Raw genomic sequence first — 24,378 nt, forward strand, 5'->3', positions numbered from 1 at the left:
AGGCGCACACCTAGTCTCCCCAGTGTAATTTGGGTTTTACGGTGCTGCTTCTGTCTTTTCATAAATTCAGAAACTGTTAGGACTTTGTGACATTGAATCACACACGAGGATGGAGAGGAGGCATATTTCAAATATGGAGGGGATTGAGAATATTCTCAAAATTCATTCAAGTCTTTTTTCTTTTTTTAAGAGATAACCTAAGTCTTGTGGTTTACTTGACTAGTGCAGCGCCTGTTGAAAATGTGCCTGTTTGGAACGGGCCGATTTCTTGGCCTGTGGTATTGCTGCTTGTAGAATTCATCAAAACCAAATTGTACTCCAAAATTACTTACAGAAGGACCCCAAACCTCTTCAAATGCAACTCCCCTGTATACCCTACTAAACTTACTGATTTACCTGACAGAGAATGTTGCAGATTCAGAATGTAGGCTGCTCACAACATATAACAGACACCATCGCCTCATTTAAGAGTAAACTGAAAACTCTCCTCTTTGATAGAGCTTATAGTTAGGTTAGATATGGGTCTATGGTGGAGTGAGGAGTTGCAGCGCCCGCCTAACCCGGCCCACCTGCTTCTCTTCGTAGTCATCAGATTTATTGATCATATAATCAATAATATAGTGAGAGTTGAGGGGGGCAGGCCAGTACAGCCTCTCATCAATGTTTTCATTTGTTTCCTTTTGTATGCATCCTGTCCCAGAACTGCTTGTTACTAACCTAGCTCTGGGGAGTTTACTCCCCGGAGTCCTTATGTTTCTTCTTTCCCTTCAACGCCCGGCCTCGTCCTGCTGCGTCTGCTGCACCCACCCGTGCTCTGCAGCGCCACGTTTCATCCCGCAACGTCCTGCTGTGACATGAACTACAACGACTACCTTGAAAAGTCACTGTTCCACTATCTTCAATGCGACTATTATCGCCATCACACCCCCAACCGGCCCCGTCAGACACCGCCTACCAAGAGTCTGGGTCTGCCGAGGTTTCTTCCCAAGAGGGAGTTTTTCCTCGCCACTGTCGCAATAGCCATTTATAATGCTTGCTCTTGAGGGAATTACTGTAATTGTTGGGGCTTTGTAAATTAGAGAGTGTGGTCTAGACCTACTCTATCTGTAAAGTGTGTTGTTATGATTTGATACTATAAATAAAATTGAATTGAATTGAATTGAACATATCACAATGACAATGTGGAGTAATCAGACATTAGAGTCATGGACTCATGGCAGTGCGCTACCCACCCGCCCGTTATGAGAGCTAATCAGCACATATCTGCGTTCATCAACCACCAGAACTGGACTGTTGTTTATCAGTGTTTTTTTGCCCCCGACGGCGCCTTCCAGGCAGCGCTGCCTGGAATGAGCAGTTGGGGGAGAAAAAACACCATCGAGCGAAAGTAACATCTGTCCATTATGTAATGTACTCAGATTGCAGTTGTTATTTTGGATTGACATTTAATGTGCGTGTATAACGTGTAGTATGAGCGACTCATGAGTTCATTTAAAGAGTCGGGTGAAAGATCCGAGTGAGTCCGAGCACTGCACTTAAGTCGTGCCCGTAGCAAGACACCTGTCAAGTTTGAAATCCATCGGACTAACGGTTCGAGAGATATGCGCATAACACACACACACACACACACACACACACACACACACACACACACACACACACACACACAGAAAGACGTTCCTGCAATTTATAGATAGATGTAACGTTGCCATGTGTCGAATGTAAGTATTCACAATTTACCAGGCAGTGATGGTATAAGTATTCAGATACTTTACATAAAGGCAGGGTTGGTAACTATTTCCAGTATAGACTTTTTTTAATATATTGTTTAAAATGATCTTTACTCCCCGACAACAACAAATCACTTATGGGCTCTGAAAAAGGAGTGAAAAAGACCCATCACCCGTAGCTGCTGTAATCCTGTAAAAATGCCTCCCATGTACGAGACTGCATTGCTAACAGAACAAGTAAAACCCCTTTTTAGAATTGAAAAAACATTTTCAGGCCTCAGTGAGAAACATTTAACGGGCACACTTTGGTCTCCACACGTCACCTTTAAGTCCATGTTCATGGTATCCCCAAAAAAGTGACATGGTCTGGCATTAATGCTTCCGTTGTTTTGCAATGTCTCAGACTGGTGTGGACTCGCTGTACCTTGGGAATAGTGTCTACTTCTAAAAGGGGACTCAATCATTTCCATTTCTGACAGTGCACGGACCTCATGGTGATTCTACTTTTTAATGAAGAAAACATAATGCGTCAGATTGATGGGCGATTCACTGCCTGCGTTTTCTCACTCTCAAACTGTGTCCTCATCTGTGGCTGGAAAAGTGAGTTGCAGCGGCATGTCATGTCACATTAACACAACCTGATTACCATTCCACATTTAATTGGAGTTACAGCACAAAAAAACTAAACACGTCTAACCGTATTCAGGCTCGTACGGGTCATTAGCCAACATTCAGTCGTTTTGGGTGGGCCATGACGGTGTTTTTTTTGTTTTTTTTTGTTTTGTTTTGCTAGAGGCCCATGGACCCAGGCTGTGTTTACAGACGGAGAGAAATAGCTTAAATCTGCTGGCGTCAATGCTGATTCATGTCAAATTGAGTGACAGGTGACTCGAGAGCCGGCAGCCAGACAGTGAGACGGATTACAAGTGAGCAAAACGCCAACAACCTCTGGCCTGCTGTGGGGCAACAGATGACAGCAGAGGAGGGCAAGAGGTGGAGAGCTCTGTGCTCAACCTCCCCCCCCCCCCCCGTCCCTCCATCTATCCATCAACCCATCCCCCTCTTGGCCACCATCCACTCAGGCTGACTGATAGACAAGGGAAAATGAAAACATTCCACTTGTTAAAATAAAACAGCTCTGCCGGGCATTATTTTACATATTACACATTAAGTGGTTCACTTTTTAAGTTCCACTGCTACTGTGTCCATGTTGCATCTGGCTAGGGTTGGGATCTAAATGAGGTGAAGTGAAAATTTGTCACAGTGTATCTGCAAAGCAGCAGATTGCGAAAATGCTTGTCAATCAATCAAGGTCATTGTTTGTTACGTGGTAGCCGCAGCGGTAATTACATTCTAGCCCGATACAAGTGAAAGAATAAGTGTTTCTGGCTTTAAGGCCAACGCGGCTGCGAGTCGGGAAGAAATCTAATAATAGGAAGGTGTGAACAGAATACGCTTGTTATGGAAAAGTGGACAAAAATAAGAGAGGAAAGGAAAAGGCTTCAGCTAGCCCACATGTGTATAGTGGCAAAAAGAAAGCCTTCATGTGCCCTTGTTGACTGCTGGCTGCAACAGAGCCACCAAACCCTGAATTCTCCTGACAGTGTCTGAGGGTCCAAATCCAATCCCATCCAATTCTGGTTGTTAGCACTGTGCAAGGTTGTCCTCGCTGTAAACTGACAGTCAAATTCTTTCCAAGCTCTGGTATAATGTTAAAAAAAAGGGTGTGCAGCTAAATGTTCACGAAACAAAATGATTTCAAACGTCCGTAATGTGTACGAAGAACCCGCCCTCTGAAACTTTAGATTGGTTAAACAAAGTTATAGTAATCATTGTTGTCAGCAAAATGTCCCCATCTGGGCCAATCAGCAACAAATGTGTCACTTTATCTTGAAATGTAATTTCCCCTTGGACCAATCAGTGTAATTCTAAGTGCCAGAGAGCAGTGGTGAGATGCGTAATTTTCCGAGTTTCATCAAAGCGAGATCAGTCATGTCTGATGCTTTGTGTTTGACACATAAATGAGCAAACAGATGTTGCACTGCTCCTCCTTGGGCTCATCTGTGTGATTCCCAAAATTTCATAATTTCCCCAAGTTTCAGCAGAATCCAACACGTTAAGTAAATACTGTGGCGTTCCACTATTAGGCCAATCACTTTCATTCTAAAAAGGCATTGCATTTGTTGCTACAAAGCATGCTCCACTACTCTGTTATGACTCTACCATTAATTTTGAATGCTACCTGTTTTTATTAAAGCTGCTTTATTCAATATTTTTTTACATTAGCAATAGATAAAATGACAATGCATACTGTTAAAGGGGTCAAAACCACAGAGAATTATCACCCACTCCCAAATGCCCCCGAGCTCTACAGAAAATGTCAGCGTCTTTAAGCTCATTGTTTTGGTTTTACTGCCCGGAAATTGACTGCTTCGCTCCACTCTCACTGCTCTCATCCACCCTATTTCCCAGCAGCAGCAGGAAGTTTTGTTTTTGGGAAAAAAGCTGTGATAAACCCACAGTATGCTACCCACCCAGTACCAAATATCAGACAGACAAATGGCGTTTTTTGGTTTTCCATTACGAAAAAAAGTCCCTGGTTCCTGCCAAAAGGTACTTTTTTTAGTATCACCTGTGTCAAGGTTCCAAGCGAGCTGAGCCGATACCAAAAGGTTACGTGAAAAACCTGCAGACTACTGATTGGTCGGAGAGATTTTGTCACTAATCGCTGAGTCATCAGTGCTAGCGACTGACAGGGTGTGTCAGCGGTGGTTTTTTTTGCTGCCTCCAGCTTCTTTTGAAACTAAATTTGTCTTCTGGCGGTGGCAACGGCCACATGCCAAGAATTGAAAACAACAACCTCAGGCATGAGGCGGTACTAAATCTGCAACGGAAAATGGAGGACGGGGCACTGTGGCTGAGTCGAGTCGAGCCGAGTAGAGTAGAGTCGAGCAGATACCATGTAATGGAAAAACGGCAAAAGTTAGCAACTAGCTGGTGAACATAGTGGAGCATGTCGCAGCTCAAGAGCCAGATAATTCCCTCAGACAGTGGTGGAGACCAAAACAGAGTTAAAAGGAGAGTGAATATTGGACATAAATTTGCCATGTGTACATCTCCGAGCTGCTACACCTTTAAACACCCACCCGTTCTCTCAGGTCAGCTGATCAACTGCTCCTGAGTGTGCTAAAAACTAAGCTTAAGCTCAAACTGGGACGTGCCTTCGCTGTTGCGGCTAAACTGTGGAAAGATCTGCCTTTGCACATTAGACAGGCCTCTTCACTGTCTGTATTTAAATCTCTTTTAAAAACCAACCTCTTCTCCTTGGACTTTGACATGATGTCGTATGAAGTTGACTTTATTTGATTTTATTGATTTTATTGTATGGCTGTTATTTTTTCTCATGTTTTATGTCTCATTTGTTTAATTTGTATTGTATTTTATGCCTTGTGTGAGTTGTGTGTTTTATGTCTTTTATTTATTCTTCTGTAAAGCACTTTGGTCCACTGTGGTTGTTTTTAAGTGCTCTACAAATAGTTTGATGATGATGATGATATGGACAGAAACACGCCTCCAAATTAATGCTAATTTTGCTTTGTGTCTGCTGAATGTGTAGATAGGCAACAGTTTGCTGTTAAATAGGCAATTTGTTGCCTAGCTTGTTTCTGCTGCCCCCAAGTAGTTGAAAAATAAATTAATTCAGGTCTAAAGAAAAAAAATCATGAACAAAGGGTTAGGCTTTTTTTCAAGCTGTAGTATGGCTAGCATAACAACCCTGGCTAAACTACTTACTACTTTTGGGGTTGTAGGGAAGAGTTAGTGATAGCAAACGTCTGTAATTATGCTGCGTATGGCCATCACCAGCTATTCTAAAGCTCCTGACCTAGGGCTGGGCAATATATCGATATTATATCGATATCGTGATACGAGACTAGATATCGTATTAGATTTAGGATATATCGTAATATCGTGATATGACATAAGTGTTGGCTTTTACTGGTTTTAAAGGCTGCATTACAGTAAAGTGATGTACTTTTCTGAACTTACCAGACTGTTCTAGCTGTTCTATTAGTTGCCTTTTCCCCACTTAGACATTATATCCACATTACTGATGATTATTTATAAAAAATCTAAGTGCGAAGATATTTTGTTAAAGCACCAATTGTCAACCCTAGAATATCGCGGCAATATCGATATCGAGGTATTTGGTCAAAAATATCGTGATATCTGATTTTCTCGCTATCGCCCAGTCCTACCCTGACCTCATCCAGATCATACCAATCATTACCAGTCTTATACGTAGTGTGTTGGCAGTCAAACAAGACACATTTTCACTGTGGCCAATGTCAACAACAATACATGCAGTGGGTGCCTGGTGCCACAGACAACTGTAGTCAATTGCTATCTTGTTTCTGTAGGCACTGGCTGTTTAGTTTAGTTTATCTTTGAAGAACATTTAAAGGACCCTTGTCACACACACACACACTGGCACTCTCTAGTATCCGAGCCTTATGAAAAATGGGTTTCTGTTAACTAGAATCTGACAAAAAGTGACTGGGTTTCTGTTTGCTCCCAGCAGCAAGTCTTTATGGGTTCTGCAAGGATGTATTTGGTTCTTGAGAGCTGTGTGCCTCTGTTGTCCAAATATCTTAGAGTGCAGGGGGTAGCTGGGAAGCTCAGTTACACATTTCTGGGCCTTCTACGCTGAATTGTAGTTTCTAGCCTTAAAATAGTACTCCACCGATTTAGTGTTGCACCTAACAAAACATTCTGATTGACAGTTTTTTAAAATATCAATGCAGCAGAACAAGAGATTGTCTTTTCTTTTTCACACATACTTCTTCCAATTATGGTGAATGCCTATATAACCCATAATGCAACTCCACCATACAGTTCAGTCAGAGATTTAGGCGTTATGCTAATAGCACTTAATGTAGCATCGAGCAGCTAGCCTCAATCAGAAATGAGGAGCAGGCTACAGTGGTTTTGGTAAGCGCACTTCTTTCTAACTCCACAGCCCCAGATTTCTTTTTCATTTTCAAACTTGTAGTCTTTAACCCAATCAACGCTGAGTGAAGTGACATCACTTGAGGCAATTTATCAGATTTTGTGCACATTGCATTTACATTTACGCATGCAGCACTGCCTGTGAGCTGTAAACATACAATGTGTAAAATCTTTGGAGTTCCACTATAAAGAGAACTGCATTCACACATTTTTTACACTGGAGTGAATAAATTAAGATTTTTAAAAACATTTTAAGCTATTATTATTAATTATTGTTATTATATTACTTTTACATAGAAAAATATCAAACTGCATATAGGTGCTGTAGGTAGGATTGTGAAGATCCAGGACTTAACCAAAAAATTTGAACATCAACAACTTCTCAGTCCCTCCCCCCTCTGGCCCTGATTGGTGCATCTGAACAGGGAGCTGTGGAATTTTGCAAATCGCACTACAGGCTGTAGGTGGTGCCAGAGGAGCCAGATTTGTTTTTTTTAATGACCTGCTTCATGTTGTTCTGCTGGAACATAGGGTCAGTTTCAGCAAATATGACAGAAAGTTAGTTTTCTAAGTCCCACCTACTGCACCTTTTAATTATATTGAACCAGAAAATGCAGTTGTCCTGACATGTGGGTTTACTTTTCATTTTCAGTTATGTCATCGGTTGCAGTGCTTTCCAAACCCGACTCACATGCCTGCTAAAAGTTCAGACGCAACATATTAAAAATATCAAATGTGAAAGTCAAACAAGTGAATAACACAGCGAGTCAAAATGGGCATCCCCTTTTCATCTGTCTTGAGATCCAATATGTGCGAGCAGGTTCCCACATATAATCTCTATTTACAGCTCATTCGTGGATTACTCCAAGCACAGTCTTGTTACACGAGTTGCACACGTAACCACCATATTGGAGCCTCCTCCTCAAAAGCGTAGGTGTCACCCGTGTCTCTGGTGTCTGGCCGTTTGCTCTTATGTGAGTCCAGAGATGCTTGGGAGGCACAAGCAGCCAGTCGGCAAGAATTAGAGCAGCGTTTGTGATTGTGCTGACGTCTGCAAGGGGCTAGGCTGGAGATTAAGCCCAATAAAAATGTGTGATTTGTTGCTTTCATATTTGGAAGATGTCAGCTTCAATTTGAGCTAGCACGCTGCCTCGAGGCAGGCTGGGTGACAAATATGAAGGATGCACTGATGAACTGCTGGCAATCAAGTGTTAGTTCTCTCATCCGCTATATGATGGCGAGGAAAACCTCCACACATTGTTACACAGAGCTTTGGCCACGGCTAATGCTATCAGTTTCTTTATATAATGTCATAAATCAGCTGAAAAAAATAAGGTCATTTGATTTATTTATTTATTCATCTTTTGCTCACTTGTGCTCACTTGTTATGAATCAATCACTCCTTTATGTTTCTCCAACTACTGAAAGAATGTGATGCTTCGCCAAGACATGCAGCATGTTACTGCTTTTCAGTGCTCACCAGCCATTTCATTCACATATTTGTATGCACATTTTGAAGTATCACATTAGCTAAGCTGTATGGAAACCATAGAGTAGACTGTATAATATTAATGGTTAAGTCACCCATTGGTATGTGGAGATGCAGGTTTAAGGCACTTCCGCTATCCGTTGTCCATTAATATTATACAGTCGAGTTTGCCGTTGATAATCCATCATTGGAAACAGTTTGGAAAAGGGCAGGCACTTTTTAAACATACCTGGGTGACTGGCGGCCATCCTGGTTGCGGATGTGATGATTTTTAGAGCTGCCATTGCGAGGGATGAGCCCAAGGGCCAGACATTACATTTTTATTTCATCCAAAAAGTCAAATATCATTGTTCGTTTGGTCCACATAAAGCCCTAAAAAAAAGTCACACTTTCACTGGAAATCACAACAGCCTTTTTCACAGCCTGAATATGAAAGCGCTCTGGTTCTGTGGGGATTTCTGTGGAGCCACGCCCTAAAAAACTACCCCGCAACAGGCCAAAATTTTGGAAACCTCGGCCATTTTAAAATCAACGAGACCGTAATTCAAAGAATGAACATCATTCTGTGTTGCAGAAGACTTAAAACTAGCGATTGAGACCATAAAGGTGTTTCGCTGTGTGGAACCCCTTCCGTAAGGGCCCTGTTCATGATGCACAGACATTTTAATTGCATTTTGTGTCCATTAAGAGGCACAAAGGCACTCAAAAACTTGACCCGACAACTGCTGTTTTAGCTAAGAGGAAGCTCGTAGACGTGGCTGCAGCTACTCCGTGTTGACCGCACCGGTTCGGCTCGGTTTTTTTTTCCTATTGACTGTACTCACATATTTATAGCGATGAAGATTAAAGTAAACATTTTTTAGATCATCTGAATGTTGTGAGGAGCTAGGATAGACTGACTGTTTCAGATTCTGGAAGTTTGAAAATACCTCATGCATTATAAGTGAAGCACCACCCCGAGTTCCCTGAGTTTAATCCTCTTTACAAGTGCTTCATCAACCTTCAGCTTTTTTGACAAGACAGAAGTTTCAGCATGTATGATTAATAAGATACAAATGTGCAACTGATATTTGATAAATGACTTTGGTTTCATATTCATGATGTACAATGAATATGCAGCACCAGGGGCTTAGGCCTACTTGATTGATCAAATGTATTCCATTCATCACTTATTTGTGCGTAATTAGCATATTTGAAGCAACACCATTAACAGTGGAGGACTATGGGCTATTTGGAAGCTATGATGTATGTAGGAGAGCAGACATACATTCATTCCTCTTTGTCTTGTATGAGCTCACATTCTCAGGAGGCCAGATTCATTATAAATCACTTTTTACAGCTTATTATTTAGCTAAAGAAGAGAAGAGGTGCTGCATTTAGGTACATCATTTATCACTGCTTTTATGTACCGCGTATTTGGCCCCTTCCACATTTTGAAAATAATATCATGTCGGTAAATTGGCAATACGTACAATGCAGGTAAAAAGACAAATGTTCTGATTTCTTTGCGAGAGGGAAACGGCGAGATGTACTGTAATGCTCTTTCTGGGATATTTCTCAGAGGGACGTAATAACCTGAGGACTTTGGGGAGAATAAATGGGAGAAAAGGGAGTTAGGATGTGGGTCATTATAGCTATAAGTTCTAAAGCCCTTCATTAAACACATGAGCTAGTCATTACCCTGCTGCTGTGTGATGAACATTTCGAACCCCTCCCCCCTCCCCCTTCTGGTTTACAGGCCAGATGATGCAGAGAATCCATGGTTGTCTGGCACAGGGCGAAGCAAAGTCAGCCACAGTATAAATGTTTTGTGTGTATCCGAGCAGGCAAATGCGGATGCACATTTGGCCTATTACAGCACATCAGCGTCAGGGAGCCGCACGCCAGTGCAAAGCAACGAGCGTACACTTATCATTATTTGATAGCATGTTTAATGACAGATTGACAAAGGATTTGCCAACGCGAGCTGGCGTCAATTCTGCGAAGGTCGGGTTCCACTGCATCTGCAACGCAAGTGTACTTATATGCATAATTTGATTTTCACTAACTAAACTATTAGAACTCATTAGAGCTGTTTTAAAAAGTAACTCCAAGCTGAGAGACATTTCTAAACAATTTCACAGCTAGTGCTAAATTAACGATGCTAACAGCGAGAATGATAAATGATATATGTGTGGGCTGTCGATTCTAATTGGCGTCACCACATTTAGAGTGATTTCTTTGAGGGGAAAGGTCTGAGATGTGACTTTAAACTACATTTTCTCTTATCATTTTTTCCTTTTTCTTTTAATTTTTTTATTGAGAGGAACCATACTGACAGGACAGATAGAGCCAAGCTATATCGCCATGTTCTGGCTAATGTAAAGTACTGCAACATATTCATATTTTTTCCTGAAAACTGTGTCCATGTGTGAGCATGCAACTGTGCTTAATATCGCTCATAATCTATCCGTTTAAAACCAAGATTTGTGTGTGTGTGTGTGTGTGTTATTGCAGAAAGCTGCCTGCGTTCTGTAATTAGCCATGACACGTTAGATGTACGGTGCGATTAACTGCATTAATATGCAAACATCCAAAATGAATTCACATAAAGCATCAAAAGAATTATGGGTTTGTGTCACTTAATTACCGGCTACAGTATGTGTTACCTGAAGTATATCAGTATTTAATAACTCAGACATTCCTATTTAGAGAGCATTATGTTTACTTGAAAAACCGGAGCAGCCGATGTGTATTTGGATTTCTCCACCCACTACAGTGTATGCACCTTCAAACCATTGCTGATTGCATGATACCAATCATATTAACCTTATAAAGTTTGCTTTACATTTAGATTACAGCCATTTAGCATGTTTGTGTACTAACAATAAATCCCACATTGACTTTGACTTATTAGAGCAAATTATGGTCACAGACAACTCATTTCCTCATGCGATTGCACTGATGAGAGCATTTGTCTTCGGTTAGCCCTGGGTGAATCTCTACTAGATTGTGCTGAATCCTCAAAATGGACTTGTATCATATATATATATATATATATATATGTGCTAAATAATGATTTGTATCTAAATAGAGAATTGCTGTGGAAAAGTCCAAATGAAATAATGCTCAAAAAAAGAAAATAAAAAGGTATACTGTGTCCTCTTTTGTTTGTAAAAAGCCTCACTTTAATTCCACTTCATAAACATAAACAGCTAACAATCTTCTCATCTTTTGTCCCCTGCTAAGCATTTTTGCTGCACTTTAAGGACAATGCTCGCCTCAGTTCAGAACACTGGAAGTTGCTCCTCTCAAACATAATGGCCCTACAGACAAATCAGAGATCCATCGGCGGAGAAAAGGCACTAAATAATTTATAGCTTTAATCTGCTCAGTGAGGTGTGTGGTCTTTGACAGTAATTATAAATGCAGGGAGAAATTATAGCTGAATACTTTAACTGCATTAGGAGTCATCTGATGAACAACGTGATTGCCTGCTCATTTCCAACAATAGGGGGCAAGTTGGTGTCACCGCATTCAAATCACAGCGGTGCCCATTGCGCTTTTTTCCCCCCATTTGCCATCAAATGTCAGTTGGCCCGATATAAAACAGAGATTTGATGGGTGGAGGTAATTGAGGACTCGATTGCTTGAAAAGAGATGAATTGCATAAAATGTTTATGAATTTAGGAGGCAATTATTTTTAATAGCCTTGAAATAATAGAGCTGGAGGAAATATGTTTAATTGTTATGATACCATCTTGCAGCAACAGCAGCGGCGTTCACAGGAAAGCAATAAAGTCTGACAAGAAGATGTATCTTGGAAGTGTATCTAAAAGTCATGAGGTTAAAAAGGGGAGTGCAGTGTACTGTACAGTACGGGGACGTTATATGGAGGTTCTCCGTGGATTTGAATATAATATACATGGGTGATGCTTTATTTCATGGGTCTGTCTTTTTTTTTTTTTTTTTTACATTTTCCTTATCATTTCCTTGGAATTTTCTTTTTTTTTAAGATTCTTTTTTTGGGCATTTTCAGCCTTTATTGTGATAGGACAGCTGAAGAAATGAAAGGGGGGAGAGAGAGAGGGGGGAACAACATGCAGCAAAAGGGCCACAGGTCGGACTTGAACCCAGGCCCCGCTGCGTTGAGGAGTAAACCTCTAGATATATGGGTCCCCATCCGGGCACCCATTTCCTTAGAAGTTTGCTGGAAAGAACTACATCTTTTGGAATTTATAATGATGACTGTTGAAAGAAAGGCTCAATTTATACCAAAGTAAAACGTTAATTCACTATTAATTTAAGATTGCTAATTGCATGCTCCATATATGTTGAAGTATATGTTTGCCTGTAGACAAATTTCACATTTTTGCACGTTCAGCTGACCTGAAAGAACTGACTAAAAGCCCCTTTAGATTTCCCTACAAATGAATTGTATTATTTTTAATTGGAAGTATTTTCTATTTCCCCTAATTAGTACCAAATGACCTAGTTCTTTATCGTCACGCTTCCAAGTTATAATAAAAAAAAAAAGACCTAATAATTCAATAAAATGTTTCCGAAGGTTGCATACCTAGAAAATGCCATATCAAGTAGAATCTGTTGGTATCTATATGTATATATTTATTGTGCATTATTTAATCAGTTGGTCAGCATGTGCAACAGTGATCTCAGTGTTTGGATCATTTAAAAAAAAAAAAAACTAAAGCTGCTATCTTCATAATTGAAGGAAAAAAAAAAAGATATACAAGCTGTTATCAAATGTTAACTCTTTATTTGAATAAGTAAAAAAAAGGTGCAGGTATCACAGGTATCATCTGTCTTGCTATCAGATGTCAGCTGTTATCCTTGTTGCATGAAACGCACTGTTGTGTTTTTCTTCTAAAACATATTTACATGTGAAATATCCTTTTTTTTTTTTCTTTCTTCCAGACCGTCTAATTATTTTTGAATCATGTACAGAATCTGAGTCTAAACTGGTGATTAAACATTTATTAAAGTGCTTTTTCCCCCCCCCCCCCCCACCCCCCACCCCCCCCCCCCCCCCCCCTTCTTCTATCATTGCAACACAAAACATCTTTACATAGCAATACACTGTACAGGTCTGCATGTGTGTTACCGTGTGTCGGGCTACCTGTTTTCACAGCTGCACATTTCTGCAGGTGTACTCGTATCACAGAAGTTGTAAAGTACAGTTAGTCCATTATTTTGCCTTTGAAATACAATTGAAACTTGACATATCATACAAATAAATAGTAGTCATAGCCAGGGCTATTGCATGCAAACATCAGCAATTATGTTTCTTCAAGCAGTAATACATTTCATTACTGGTGATGCATTTGAGCGGGGTGCAAAAGTATCTCTTAGTGTTTTCCTTATACAATTTCTAACCAGTGTGTCTTTGCTGTCCATGAAATGTTTTTTTAAAAAGTCATAATGATGCACACTACACAAAGCGAATTGAAAAAAAAAAACAGTTGAAATATCTGACCTGTGTATTAAAATTAAAAAAAAGGAAGAAAAGTGACGATAATATGAAAAACTACTCCTTGTCCATCTCCACATATTGTGAATGGTTGTCGGGGGATTTGCTGTGAGTTTTACTCAAATGGAGTTTGACCGCGTGATTGCTGGCAAATGTCCGACAGCAGAGCTTACATTTGAACTTGGAGTCCATGTCCTCGTCCGTGACCAGAGCCTCTGTGGCTCGGACACCGAGGGCCTTGGACAGTTCTGGCTCCTCTACCTTCGTCTGATGCTCTACTGGCATTTTGCACATGTCTTTGATTTGGAACCCGAGATGGGATTCCAGATGGGAAATGAAGGAGGCCGGTGACCTGAACTGGGACGCGCAGTCGTTGCAGTAGAAGATCGGGTGCCCGGTGTCCATGCTCTTCAGAAATTTGGTCCCTCCGGTTTTCCGCAGTTGGTATTTTACATTCGCTAACCAATGGCTTATGGTGGTCATGGACAATCCGGTGAACTTGGAGATGTGCATCCGTTCCTGAGGGCCGAGGTCTGAGAGTAAGTATTTCCCCTCAGAGGTTTGGAAGAGGCTGGAGGCAAACTGGGCTTGCAGGATGAGAAGGTGGCGAGGATTCCAGTTTGACTGTCTCCCTTTACGCTTGTGGACGGAGTACACCTCGGCAGACACGTCCTCAAAGCGCCTGACATCCGATTCCAGTTTCATCGCCGGGATCCTGGATGGCACGGAGGGCTTCGGCGTTGTGGCTTTTGGAAGGACCTTGACCATATCTGCGATGTCAGACAGAGCGTATTTCTGTGGCATCGGGGAGGAGGGCTGGAGTAGAGAGGAACTTTGCTTGCTGTGTTTAGATTTCGTCAGGTCTATTGGTTGGTCATCGTTAACGAAGAGAAAGGGGTTATCGGGCCTTTTTCTTATGGCGTTCCTAAGCATTAAAGCTGGTTTCTCGCTGCTACGGTTAATGTCAGCAAAAATAGACTGGGCGTGAGCCGATAGTTTATCTACTCTGGAGTTATGGGGCTTATTTGCCTTGCCCAGATGATTGTTTAGAACTGACTGCAGTGCACTAAGAGGGTTTATGCCAAGCAGAGTTGGAGTGTCACCGAGAGGCTCTGAAGTAGTGGCGCGTCCATTGCTGGCAGAGGGGCTCGGTGTCTTGCCTCTGTCAGAGAAAGCGGGGCTCAACTTCCCTTTGATCGCTTCACTCCCTTCATTCATACAGTCTGCATCAAGCTTTGAAGAGGAAGAGGAATCGTCCTGACAATCGCTGTCATCATTCTCCAACAGATCAAACTTAACATTCTGACTTTCTTTACCATCGCTAATGCCAACCTTTTCTTTTTTGATGTCCACGTTTTGATGCGGTCCCTGGGGAGCCTCAACTCCCACAGCACCGTGGTACAACTTCCCCTTTGGGGCAATCGGTCTCAGCTTGTGGTTAAATGTCTGCTTTAGCTGAGTAGGAGGAGACGCGGAGAGAGGGGCGCTTTTGATGATGCCGGAGAGCTGATAGGCAGCGTGAATGCTCGGATAGGCACTCCAGCTTGGCGTCCCCGTTTGAGCTTTATTGATGGCAGAGGCCACGGTGTTGGCTAAAGATTTAAGAATGTCCCCTCCTCCTCCCGAGTCCTGTTCAAGATCCTCCTCGCGGAGATATGGGTACTTAAAAGTCCCATTGCCTGCCTTTTGATCCTCACTCTCTTGCTTGTCATCCTTAGCTTCAGCGTCTTCCATTTTGTCTGATGTACCTTCCCCCTGGCTATCCTTGTCACTGCTCCCGGGGGAAGGATTTTTCGGAAAGACCTTTTCTCCCTCCGTGTCACTGGCAGCAGGCTCGGCTAAACCCTGGATCTTTTCTATGGCCAGGGGGTCAAGCGCTAACTGTTTACCCTTTTTAGAGGCCGAGTTTGTGACTTTGATGAAGTGTCCGGTGACCATCATGTGTGTGGTGAGTTGCTGAAGGGTGTCGTGGGAGCTTCCACACTCCATGCATTTAAGAATCTGAGACTTGCACGTCTCAAACTGCCAAGTGTAACTCGCTCCGTTCTGATAGCCGTAGCGATTATTGTTCGCATTCGAAATGGCAGCGGCCCTTTGTGCCTCGGTGTAGCCAGATATGCCGGTCGTAGAGTCAGGGGAGCAAGGTCTCACCGTTTCAAAGGCCCGTTTCTTGGTTGGTGGCAACAGTTTGGGTGTGATGACTGGGATTGGCTCTTTTAAAGGCACCTTTTGGTAATGCTTAGTTTTAATCATATGGACGCTCAAATCCTGGAGTGAGTCAAAAGAGTGGCCGCAGAACATGCACTTCAAAACTTTTTGTGCGTCCTCTTTCCCCTCCATATCCTGAAAATTCCGTTTCCTAGATTTCGAGGACGAAGCAGAGGAGTTACTCTGCTTGCTGTGGTTGTTGTCCTGGTAGTGTCCGCTCTTGTTCATGTGGACGGTCAGCTCCACGAGAGTGTCGTAAGCGGCGCTACAATCCTTACAGCGAAATCGGCTGGCTCCCGTGAACACTGAGCCACAGGGTTTGGTGGTTTGCCTGTACAGGTGGACAGAGCTGAAGAGGTTAGGTTTGGATGCAGGCTTCGGGGAGAGGGACTGATGAAAAGTCTTTGAGAGCGCATCCTGGTGCCAGTCAAACTCACTCTTGGTGCTTCCGTTGGTGCTGTCGCAGTTGGCTTTGCTGGTGTTCTTGCCGACTTTCATGTCCATCCCTATTCCCGTCCAGTAGGAATCGGAAAGAAAGTTTGCATAGGCTGCCCTCATCTTCTCCAAGCTGCCGCCCGTCTCCTCTTTATGTTTGGAGCTGGGGCTTTCGTCATCCCTCTTGCTCTCGGGCGGCGGGGAGGTTTTGAAGTCTGAGAGCCGGTCACTGGCGTCGCTAAGGCGTGACTCCAACTCGGCCTCTTGGTTGGAAAGGACACTGATGGGAGAGTTCTGGTTGCTGTAAGTGTTGGTGCTCTTGTTGTCTAGCTCTCTGTCCTCGGACACTTTGGGGCTGGTCTTCTCCGAGCATTCCTCTTCAGTCTGAGCGTCGTTCTCAGCGTCTTCCTCGGGGACGGAGTCCTGAAGAACACCGTCTTCATACACTAGGAGAGAGATAGAGACATGGAGATTAGTTTAATGAATTTCATTTCCAAGGTACAATATTTAGAAAGAAATCCACATGCGGCATCAAGTATACATTGTTGTTTGTGAGAAGTCACAGGAGCCATTTAAGACAACACAATGGCGGCTGCTTTGTGCCTTGGGAGGTTGGAGAGTCTAGCTGGACGTAATGTCTTTACTAACAGACTGCTGCTGGTCTAACATCACCATGTGATTCACGACAAGCCATTGACTTAGTGCTGTGTGCAAGGTTTTTCTGGCCTCAAGTTGAGATGTTTACAACAATCGTTGGCCACTGAGTGACAAAAGGAAATTGATTCGTCTGGGGCCTGCTAAGTGTTGCTGTAAATGACCTATTCCATAGTGATTATGGACGCCTCAAAAATTGCAATGGAAATGTAAGCCTTGTGTTCTGGAAAACATCTCAGCTTCCCTGAAGCCATGTGTAAAGAATGTCTTAACACAAACTCAGATATTTTAATGTCCCGCATTGCTCCATCAATAAATTAAAAGGCTCGTCTGGAAAAAAAAAAAAAAGATGAGAAAATGTAACTTCAGAAGACAAGTAGCCATTTAGCAAAATCAAAATATGTTGCAAATGTGAATGCTGATTAAGATGTTGATCATGCTGGTGGAAAAGCAGATTCAATTATCACGTTAAAACTAGAGAATTTAAAAAAAGAAAAATCTAAAAACGACTGCCAATCTGTCACGTCGTTATATTTTCGCTGACAGTCTCATAAACAGCAATTACTTCTTTCATTATTCACCTGTTCATTCTCCCAACTCATGGAGCACAAACATTATTGCTTCAATTAACAGATAATTAAACAACAGTATTTCTAATTGACATATTTCCCATCATCCAATTAGCGGAAACTCTGACTCAGCATAGAGGGCTTTTCACGTGGCTGTAGGATCTGCCCGACAGAATATGAAGACAGCCACGGAAGATTAAAAGTGTCCTTTTTGACAATAACTATTCCAGATCATTCACTATCCAAACACCCGGCAACCCACACAACACATATCACAATCAATGCTTGCGTATCTTTTGAAGACATCCTGCAATAAATGCAGTTTGTCAGTGTTCGTCTCATATCTGAGATATTTTCCCCCTTGCAGTCATGCTGGAAAATGTGCATTTTGGGAGAGATGTGGCAGATGTGCTCGGAGTTAAATATGAATAGGACATAACAGCCCTGTCCAGGCACTTATGCATTTCATGTGGTTAATATTTCTCTTCTGAATAGAGGGCACTCCATGAGGGGGATGGCTGAAGCGGAGCACTCAGGAGTCCCACACTGGGCGGCCCATAGAATGTCTTCCCTTTTTTTGCCTTCTGAAAATAAGATTTTTTTTTTTTTATTTATCAATATTTCACAAGTGCCTCAAGAGAAACCCTGGAGGGGGAATTGCCTGCCAGCTAATGGATGGAGATGGGATTCGGACTTTCAAAACAAACAGAGAATGGGGCCTCGCGAACAAGAGCCTACACACACACACACACACACACACACACACACACACACACACACACACACACACACACTTTGTGTTTATGACCTTGATCCACCGCAAGAGAGACGTTTTGATTTGCCAACCGAGATCGGTGATGGCCTCCAAAACACCCTTGATGCTAAGGGAGAGAGTTGTCAAGAGCACAGAGGTATGTTTTATTTATGGTTTTATATATAGCATTCACAGTGAAGGAGAACACCAATGGCTATGACAAGCTCCAAGTTGATGTCCTCTCTCTTTAAAGTCGTCACTAAAACTGAAGGACTGGGAGGAACGCACACCAAAGTGGGGAGATGAGCATTTTTCCAGCCCAGTGATGGTTGAATAGAAATGGCTCATTCCTAGTATACACCACCATGCGAAGGCTACTTTCTGCATATTTGATGCAGCTTAGAATTCACCAATACATGCGGTTCAATTTCACCTACCCTCTGTGTAAGATAAATGTGTGTTTCACAAAGACTAAGTACTGTTTCCTGGTAATAACCACTTACATGTAGTTATATCAATTTTAATGTGAACGTTTGTGCCTTATCGTGGTATTTGAGGATGGAACTGACAGAGATTAACAGCCACCCTTCCTGCTGTTCTACGCCTTTCTATCAGATGCCCTAAGTAGCAGACATCCAGAGGCACCAATTAACCTTCTGGCAGGGATCACTCCAAGATACCCGCATGTCTAACTCTGCTTCTCGCACCATTTGTAACCGTGCTTTGCCAGCTCTTGGTCTATCAAAGTGCTGCTGCCGTGCCAAGCTGCATTACGTGATCAGATTCAAGGACAATGCCACAACAACAGACAACACCCTGAAAAAGGTCATTAAATTAATACAAGAAACAAGTTTGTCAAAGAATACAGAACAAACTGCAGATTAGGGGTGGGGGAAAAAATCGATACAGCATAGTATCGCGATATTTCTCGTGGCAATACTGTATCGATACACAGGCGCCAAGTATCGATCTTTTATTATTTAAATTGCACATCAGAATTTAACTTTTTGGTAGTATAATAATGAAATCAATTGCTTATTCAGTCCACCAGATGGCGCTGTTTGTTTTCTGGTGAGGTCAGCGGGGTGACTGTCAGCGTGCAGGAGGATGTAGATAAAATAAACATGGCAGCGTCAGAGAAAGAAATCAGAAATGCACCATCTGCGTTTAAATCAAGTGTTTGGACTTTTTTCGGATTTTTTAACAAGGAGGGGACAACTGAGATGGACATGAGACATGGGATTTGCAAGGAGTGTCGTATGCAAATAAAATACTCAGGGAATACCACAAACATGAGGGCTCATCTCACACGCCACCATCCAGAGTTAGCGTTAGCCGAGGACGGTAAAGCTAATGCTAAACCAGCTCCGCCCGAAAACCAACCAACACTGGACACACTTAGCTTGACAAAGCTACCTCCCAATTCAGAGCGAGCTAAGAAAATAACTCAAGCCATCGCCTACTTCATGTGCAAAGACCTGCGTCCATACAACGTTGTGGAAAATGAAGGATTTTGTCACTTGCTAAAAACACCGGAACCGAGGTACGTGACTCCGTCGCGCCGTTTTTGTACTCATTTTAATTGTAAAAAATACCTGTAGTAGCACAGCAGTGCATACCTGTTGGTATTACAGTCTAGTCCACCTTAATTAAAAATGCAAACAGGTCAGTTTGCCAGGTGTATACAACATTTATAACATATTCATTCAAGTGCTGGTTAGTTAGTCAGCTTGACAGTCACATTTTACAGCAATAAAATTCATGTGAGATGAACAAACAGATGTTGACAAAGTTTTCCTTTGGGGACATAATAATGAAGTTGGAAAAAAGGTAATAAATTGCAATATATTGCAGAATATCGCAATATGTTTAAAATCGCAATAATATCGTATCGTGACCTAAGTATCGTGATAATATCGTATCGTGGTACCTCTGGTGATTCCCACCCCTACTGCAGATACGCCTCATCAAACATCATTGTTCAAAGTACAAGTGGTGTGTCACCCTGCAAACCAAGACTGAGAGCAGCAACTGCTTGACAGAGCACATTTTTTCACAACTTTTACAACAAACCCATAATAAAAAAAAAACAGGACATGGCTGCTTTGGAAATGTTGTCTGGGAGTCCAGGCAAGGCAACTCCCTGCCTAACTAGCCTTACAAAACAAGAGGCTGGCATGCCTGGCCTGAGATTTAGCATGTCATAAACCGCTGTAAAGCCTCCAATCTGTGTCACTACAAATTTATATCTTCAGACAGAGATATGCAAAGGTCAAAAAACCTGAGGTGTCCATCATAAATCAGGCAGTTGAAGTGTTTATAACCTTTATCCGTTAGAGAGGACTCTTGGCACAGCACGGCCTGGATTTACAGAAGCAGCCAAATGCGGTTTCCCCTCACATCTAGAGAAACCAGTTAGCTGCATAAGAAATAGATTACATTTACTGCAACGTTCACAGCAGCCTGCTGTCCAACTGGATTGCTGCTAAAGGCTTACATGACAACATATTTACAACTTCAAGCATTAGTATCTTCATAGAGTACAATCCCCCCTCTCCCTTGTGTCAGTGAGTCTATTCAAAATGTGTCAATCATTTTAGAAATGTATGTGCGCCAGCTGTAAAAAGGGCATTCTGTTTCCAGTGTTAACATGCCAGTAGAAACTTTTGTAAATTTGAGAACATCAACATTTATCCCCTGGAAGGTCAACATTTCCTTCATTAATCTGACAAGGCGGAGAGAGTTAGCAGCCTGAGGAGCTTAGCCAACGGACAGCTGCAATACCCGGCGCAGGACCACCGAGAGTATCCGAGGTAACACTATCTTCAGAGAAGATTGGGTAATTCATAGGTGCCAGTGACAGGTCTGCACGTCTGTGCCCGCTTTCCCCAGCGCTCTCCGGTTGTCTCAAGCTACAGTTTTTGCTGCTCGCAAATCAATATCTCTTTTTACTTCTCATTGATTGCCTTGTGGTGGGACCGACCTAAGCAGGACTGTTATGACATTTCTAGATTTCCCCCTGTCCTTGGAACAATCAATTACACGCGCATGGCAATCAAAACCTCTTTGCAAAATGAACCTGCTCCATGACATTTTCATCTCCCGGATTTATGCCATGTAAAAAAAAAAAAAAAAAAAAAAAAAAAGGCAGGCCTGCTGGATAGGCAGAGAAACACGCTAACAAAGCAGGTCAGGATCAGGCTGTCTCAGTAACTATCATCTGTTTCTCCTCCATGTTTTACACTCACATCGTGGAAGCAATGTGCCCAATTAATTGTGTCTGTACATTTTTAAAAACACTTAGTCACCGTGCTCATCCTTTGTTATAAATAGGTCTGAAAATGTCAGTCAGAAAGTACTCACTGTACAAAACATAATTCCAAAGTTGTGAAGCTTTTTTTTTTTGCGACGTTGGAATACATGATGGTGTGCGTTTTGAAAAAGCCAACCGCGGTTTGTGATTTTCTTTCGGTGAGCTATCATTAGAATGAGACACACATGTCACAAGGTTTAATATTTGACAGTGATATCTGACTAAGTCGGTGAGCGGCGCACGTCAAGATCAAAGAGATATATTGTTAGACATCTTGATGATAGTCTTGATGACACATCTGAAGTTAAGTCTGAACTGAATCGCATGAGAAACGACGAAGAGCTAATTCTGAGCCCCGGAGCCATCTGTAAAGATCTGTAAACACCTCTCTTCATTGTTCCCTGTCAGGAAACAGTCTTCCCGAGCCCAAGGACACCGCAGAGTAAAGAGAGAACAATCCCATTCAGACTGCTCCCTTTGACAAACTTTGTCTGGAGGTTAATTGATATCACGGAATGAAATAGTTTTTGACTTGCTTTAAAATAGGATTGCGTCATTAGTTCCCACCTGGCCCATCATTCCATTTTCGACACCTCTAAATGACGTCCTTAACAGACTTCAAAAACTCCGCAGGCACACTGTAACAGAGTCTATGCCATTTCATTGTTATTAACAGTATTGTAGTACAAATTCTGGTACAAGGGGACAATCCATAGGTTAGATAATGCTAAGTGGGTTTAAAAGCAGCCGCGAACAAAGTGGTTTTGTCAGATCTTTCTGGGGCTTTCAATACAAAACCATGAGACGGAAACACTCATGTTAATTTTTGTATGCATGAAGGAGATGTTACTTAAAGTGCATTACGTACTTCACTAAACACAAGCTATTCATGCAGATAAATGCCCTGCTTTCATACACCCTCAACTTTAATATTTTATAGTCTAATATAATCAAATAAAAGCTTGCAGCTCGAAAGAGACTCGGACAACTTGAGGACAGATTGTGAACACAGCAATCGGCACAATGTGCTCAGATGGACCTAGAGCCAGATTAATGATAGGATCGCAAATATGACACCATATCCTGCCATCTGGCTGTTCATTTGGGCAAAAATGATCACAATAATTATGGCAATTAATCAAAAATGTTTTCACAACCAACATTCTGTTAACTAAAAACACAGAGAACTTTGGAACGCACAACAGGCACGCCAATAAACACACAAAAATATACATCCAAAGGCAGTCACCGTCTGAGCAGCACAGCCTTCGAGCACATTTAGTGTGAGCTATTTGGGGTATTTTTATGCAATGATACAAATGTGGAGAATTTCTAAAAGTCTGTCTACGCATGGACGCTAATCACGATATTTACTGAGCCACATCAGATTGCCCCGCCTGGAGCTCCAGGAACCCCTTTCCCCTTCCGTGATGTCACCGAGCGACGTGGCTCCTTTTGATGCCTACTAGAAGCTTCTGCTCCGAGACGCATCAGTCGGCCCGCTGCCTAATTGGAAGTGAGCGCTGGGAGAGCATTGCAATCTGCACTCCGGCACCTAAGTCATCACTTTGAACGTGCCACAGCCTCCGCATCGCATGCAGCATGCCTGGTGTTGCATCTCACCAAAGGGTCCACCCCCCCCGCGCCCCCTATCAGCACCGGCGGAGACAATTATACACACACACAACATTCCCCATTCTGTCTGGCAGACCTTTACCAGACCAGCAACACACAGACAGGTGCATCCTTGCTATCTGTGTACTAGATAGTGTTACATAGAACCAGGCTTAAGTAGGACATTTGCTACAGAGCTGGTTCACCCAAAGTACAAACGACGTACACACTTCTATTAGGTACACCTGTACGATCTAATGCCATCCAATACAACAGCTCACCATCACTTAGCACCAGCTCAACAGTAAACACTGAACTGAATTCACTTCCCTGAAAGTTTAAACCCTTGTATTGTCTTCCCGTCAACTTTTTTTTTTTTTTTTTTCTGGGTCGATATTTTAAATTAAAACTTTTTTTTCAACCTTGTTGTTCTTTTGACACTCGGCACTTCCCCACGATGTTTTTCCCAGGTTTTTTGTCACCTTTTTCCGACGCTTTTGTCGATTTCTTTCCAGCAATTTTTTAAATGTTTTTCGTCGATTTTCTTCCCGCGTTTTTGGAGCTTTTTCCAACATTTTTGTCCCTTTTTTTCAACATTCTTTTGTCTTTTTCTTTTTTCAAATGCTATACAATTAAATAAAACACCCAAATTCAATAAAAGTAGCGAACTGATCATTTATTTTACCTGTGCAGAGTAGTGGTTGTATGGAACCATCAACGTTACGTTTCTTTGACAATTTGGTGGACAGAAACCCAAATTTCTGATATGGAAACTTAAAAAAAACAAAACAAAAGGGTCAAATTTGACCCGAGGACAACAGGAGGGTTAAGAATATCTGAACATTATCATCGTCATGAATGTAGAATTTGTGTCGGACCTGTTGGACTGACATTGCGTTACATTGTAAAGCTGTACCTAATAAAGTGACCAGGGTGTGTTAATATAGACATGCAGATAACTTTGGTTTGATTTGTCTGCAATGGTGGAAAATAACTAAGTATAGTAGCTAAGTACAATTTGGAAGTAGTTCTACTTTACTTTAGTATCCATTTCATACTCCATTTCATACACCGTTACTTTTCATATTACAATTACATGTGAAACATGATCAGTTTATAAAATATAATGCATTGTTAT

The 24,378-nt window shown here is 42.0% G+C and overlaps 1 protein-coding gene across 3 annotated transcripts in view; it reads right to left on the reverse strand.

The window, feature by feature from the left end:
• Positions 1-13,263: 13,263 nt before the first annotated feature.
• Positions 13,264-24,378, reverse strand: part of tshz2 (teashirt zinc finger homeobox 2) — a 129,479-nt gene continuing 118,364 nt past the window's right edge. For 2 of the 3 annotated variants that reach the window (XR_003692993.1, XR_003692992.1), the window contains one exon: positions 16,726-16,782. Coding sequence is in view for 1 of the 3 variants with exons in the window: in XM_028583155.1 (XP_028438956.1) it covers positions 13,751-16,782 (3,032 nt within the window). In the remaining 2 variants the exon portion in view is untranslated. Of the gene's footprint in view, positions 16,783-24,378 lie in introns of all 3 variants that reach the window. The other variant, XM_028583155.1, reaches the window with a different exon arrangement.

This window comes from Perca flavescens, chromosome 7, assembly GCF_004354835.1.
Source record: "Perca flavescens isolate YP-PL-M2 chromosome 7, PFLA_1.0, whole genome shotgun sequence".
NCBI lineage: Eukaryota > Metazoa > Chordata > Actinopteri > Perciformes > Percidae > Perca > Perca flavescens.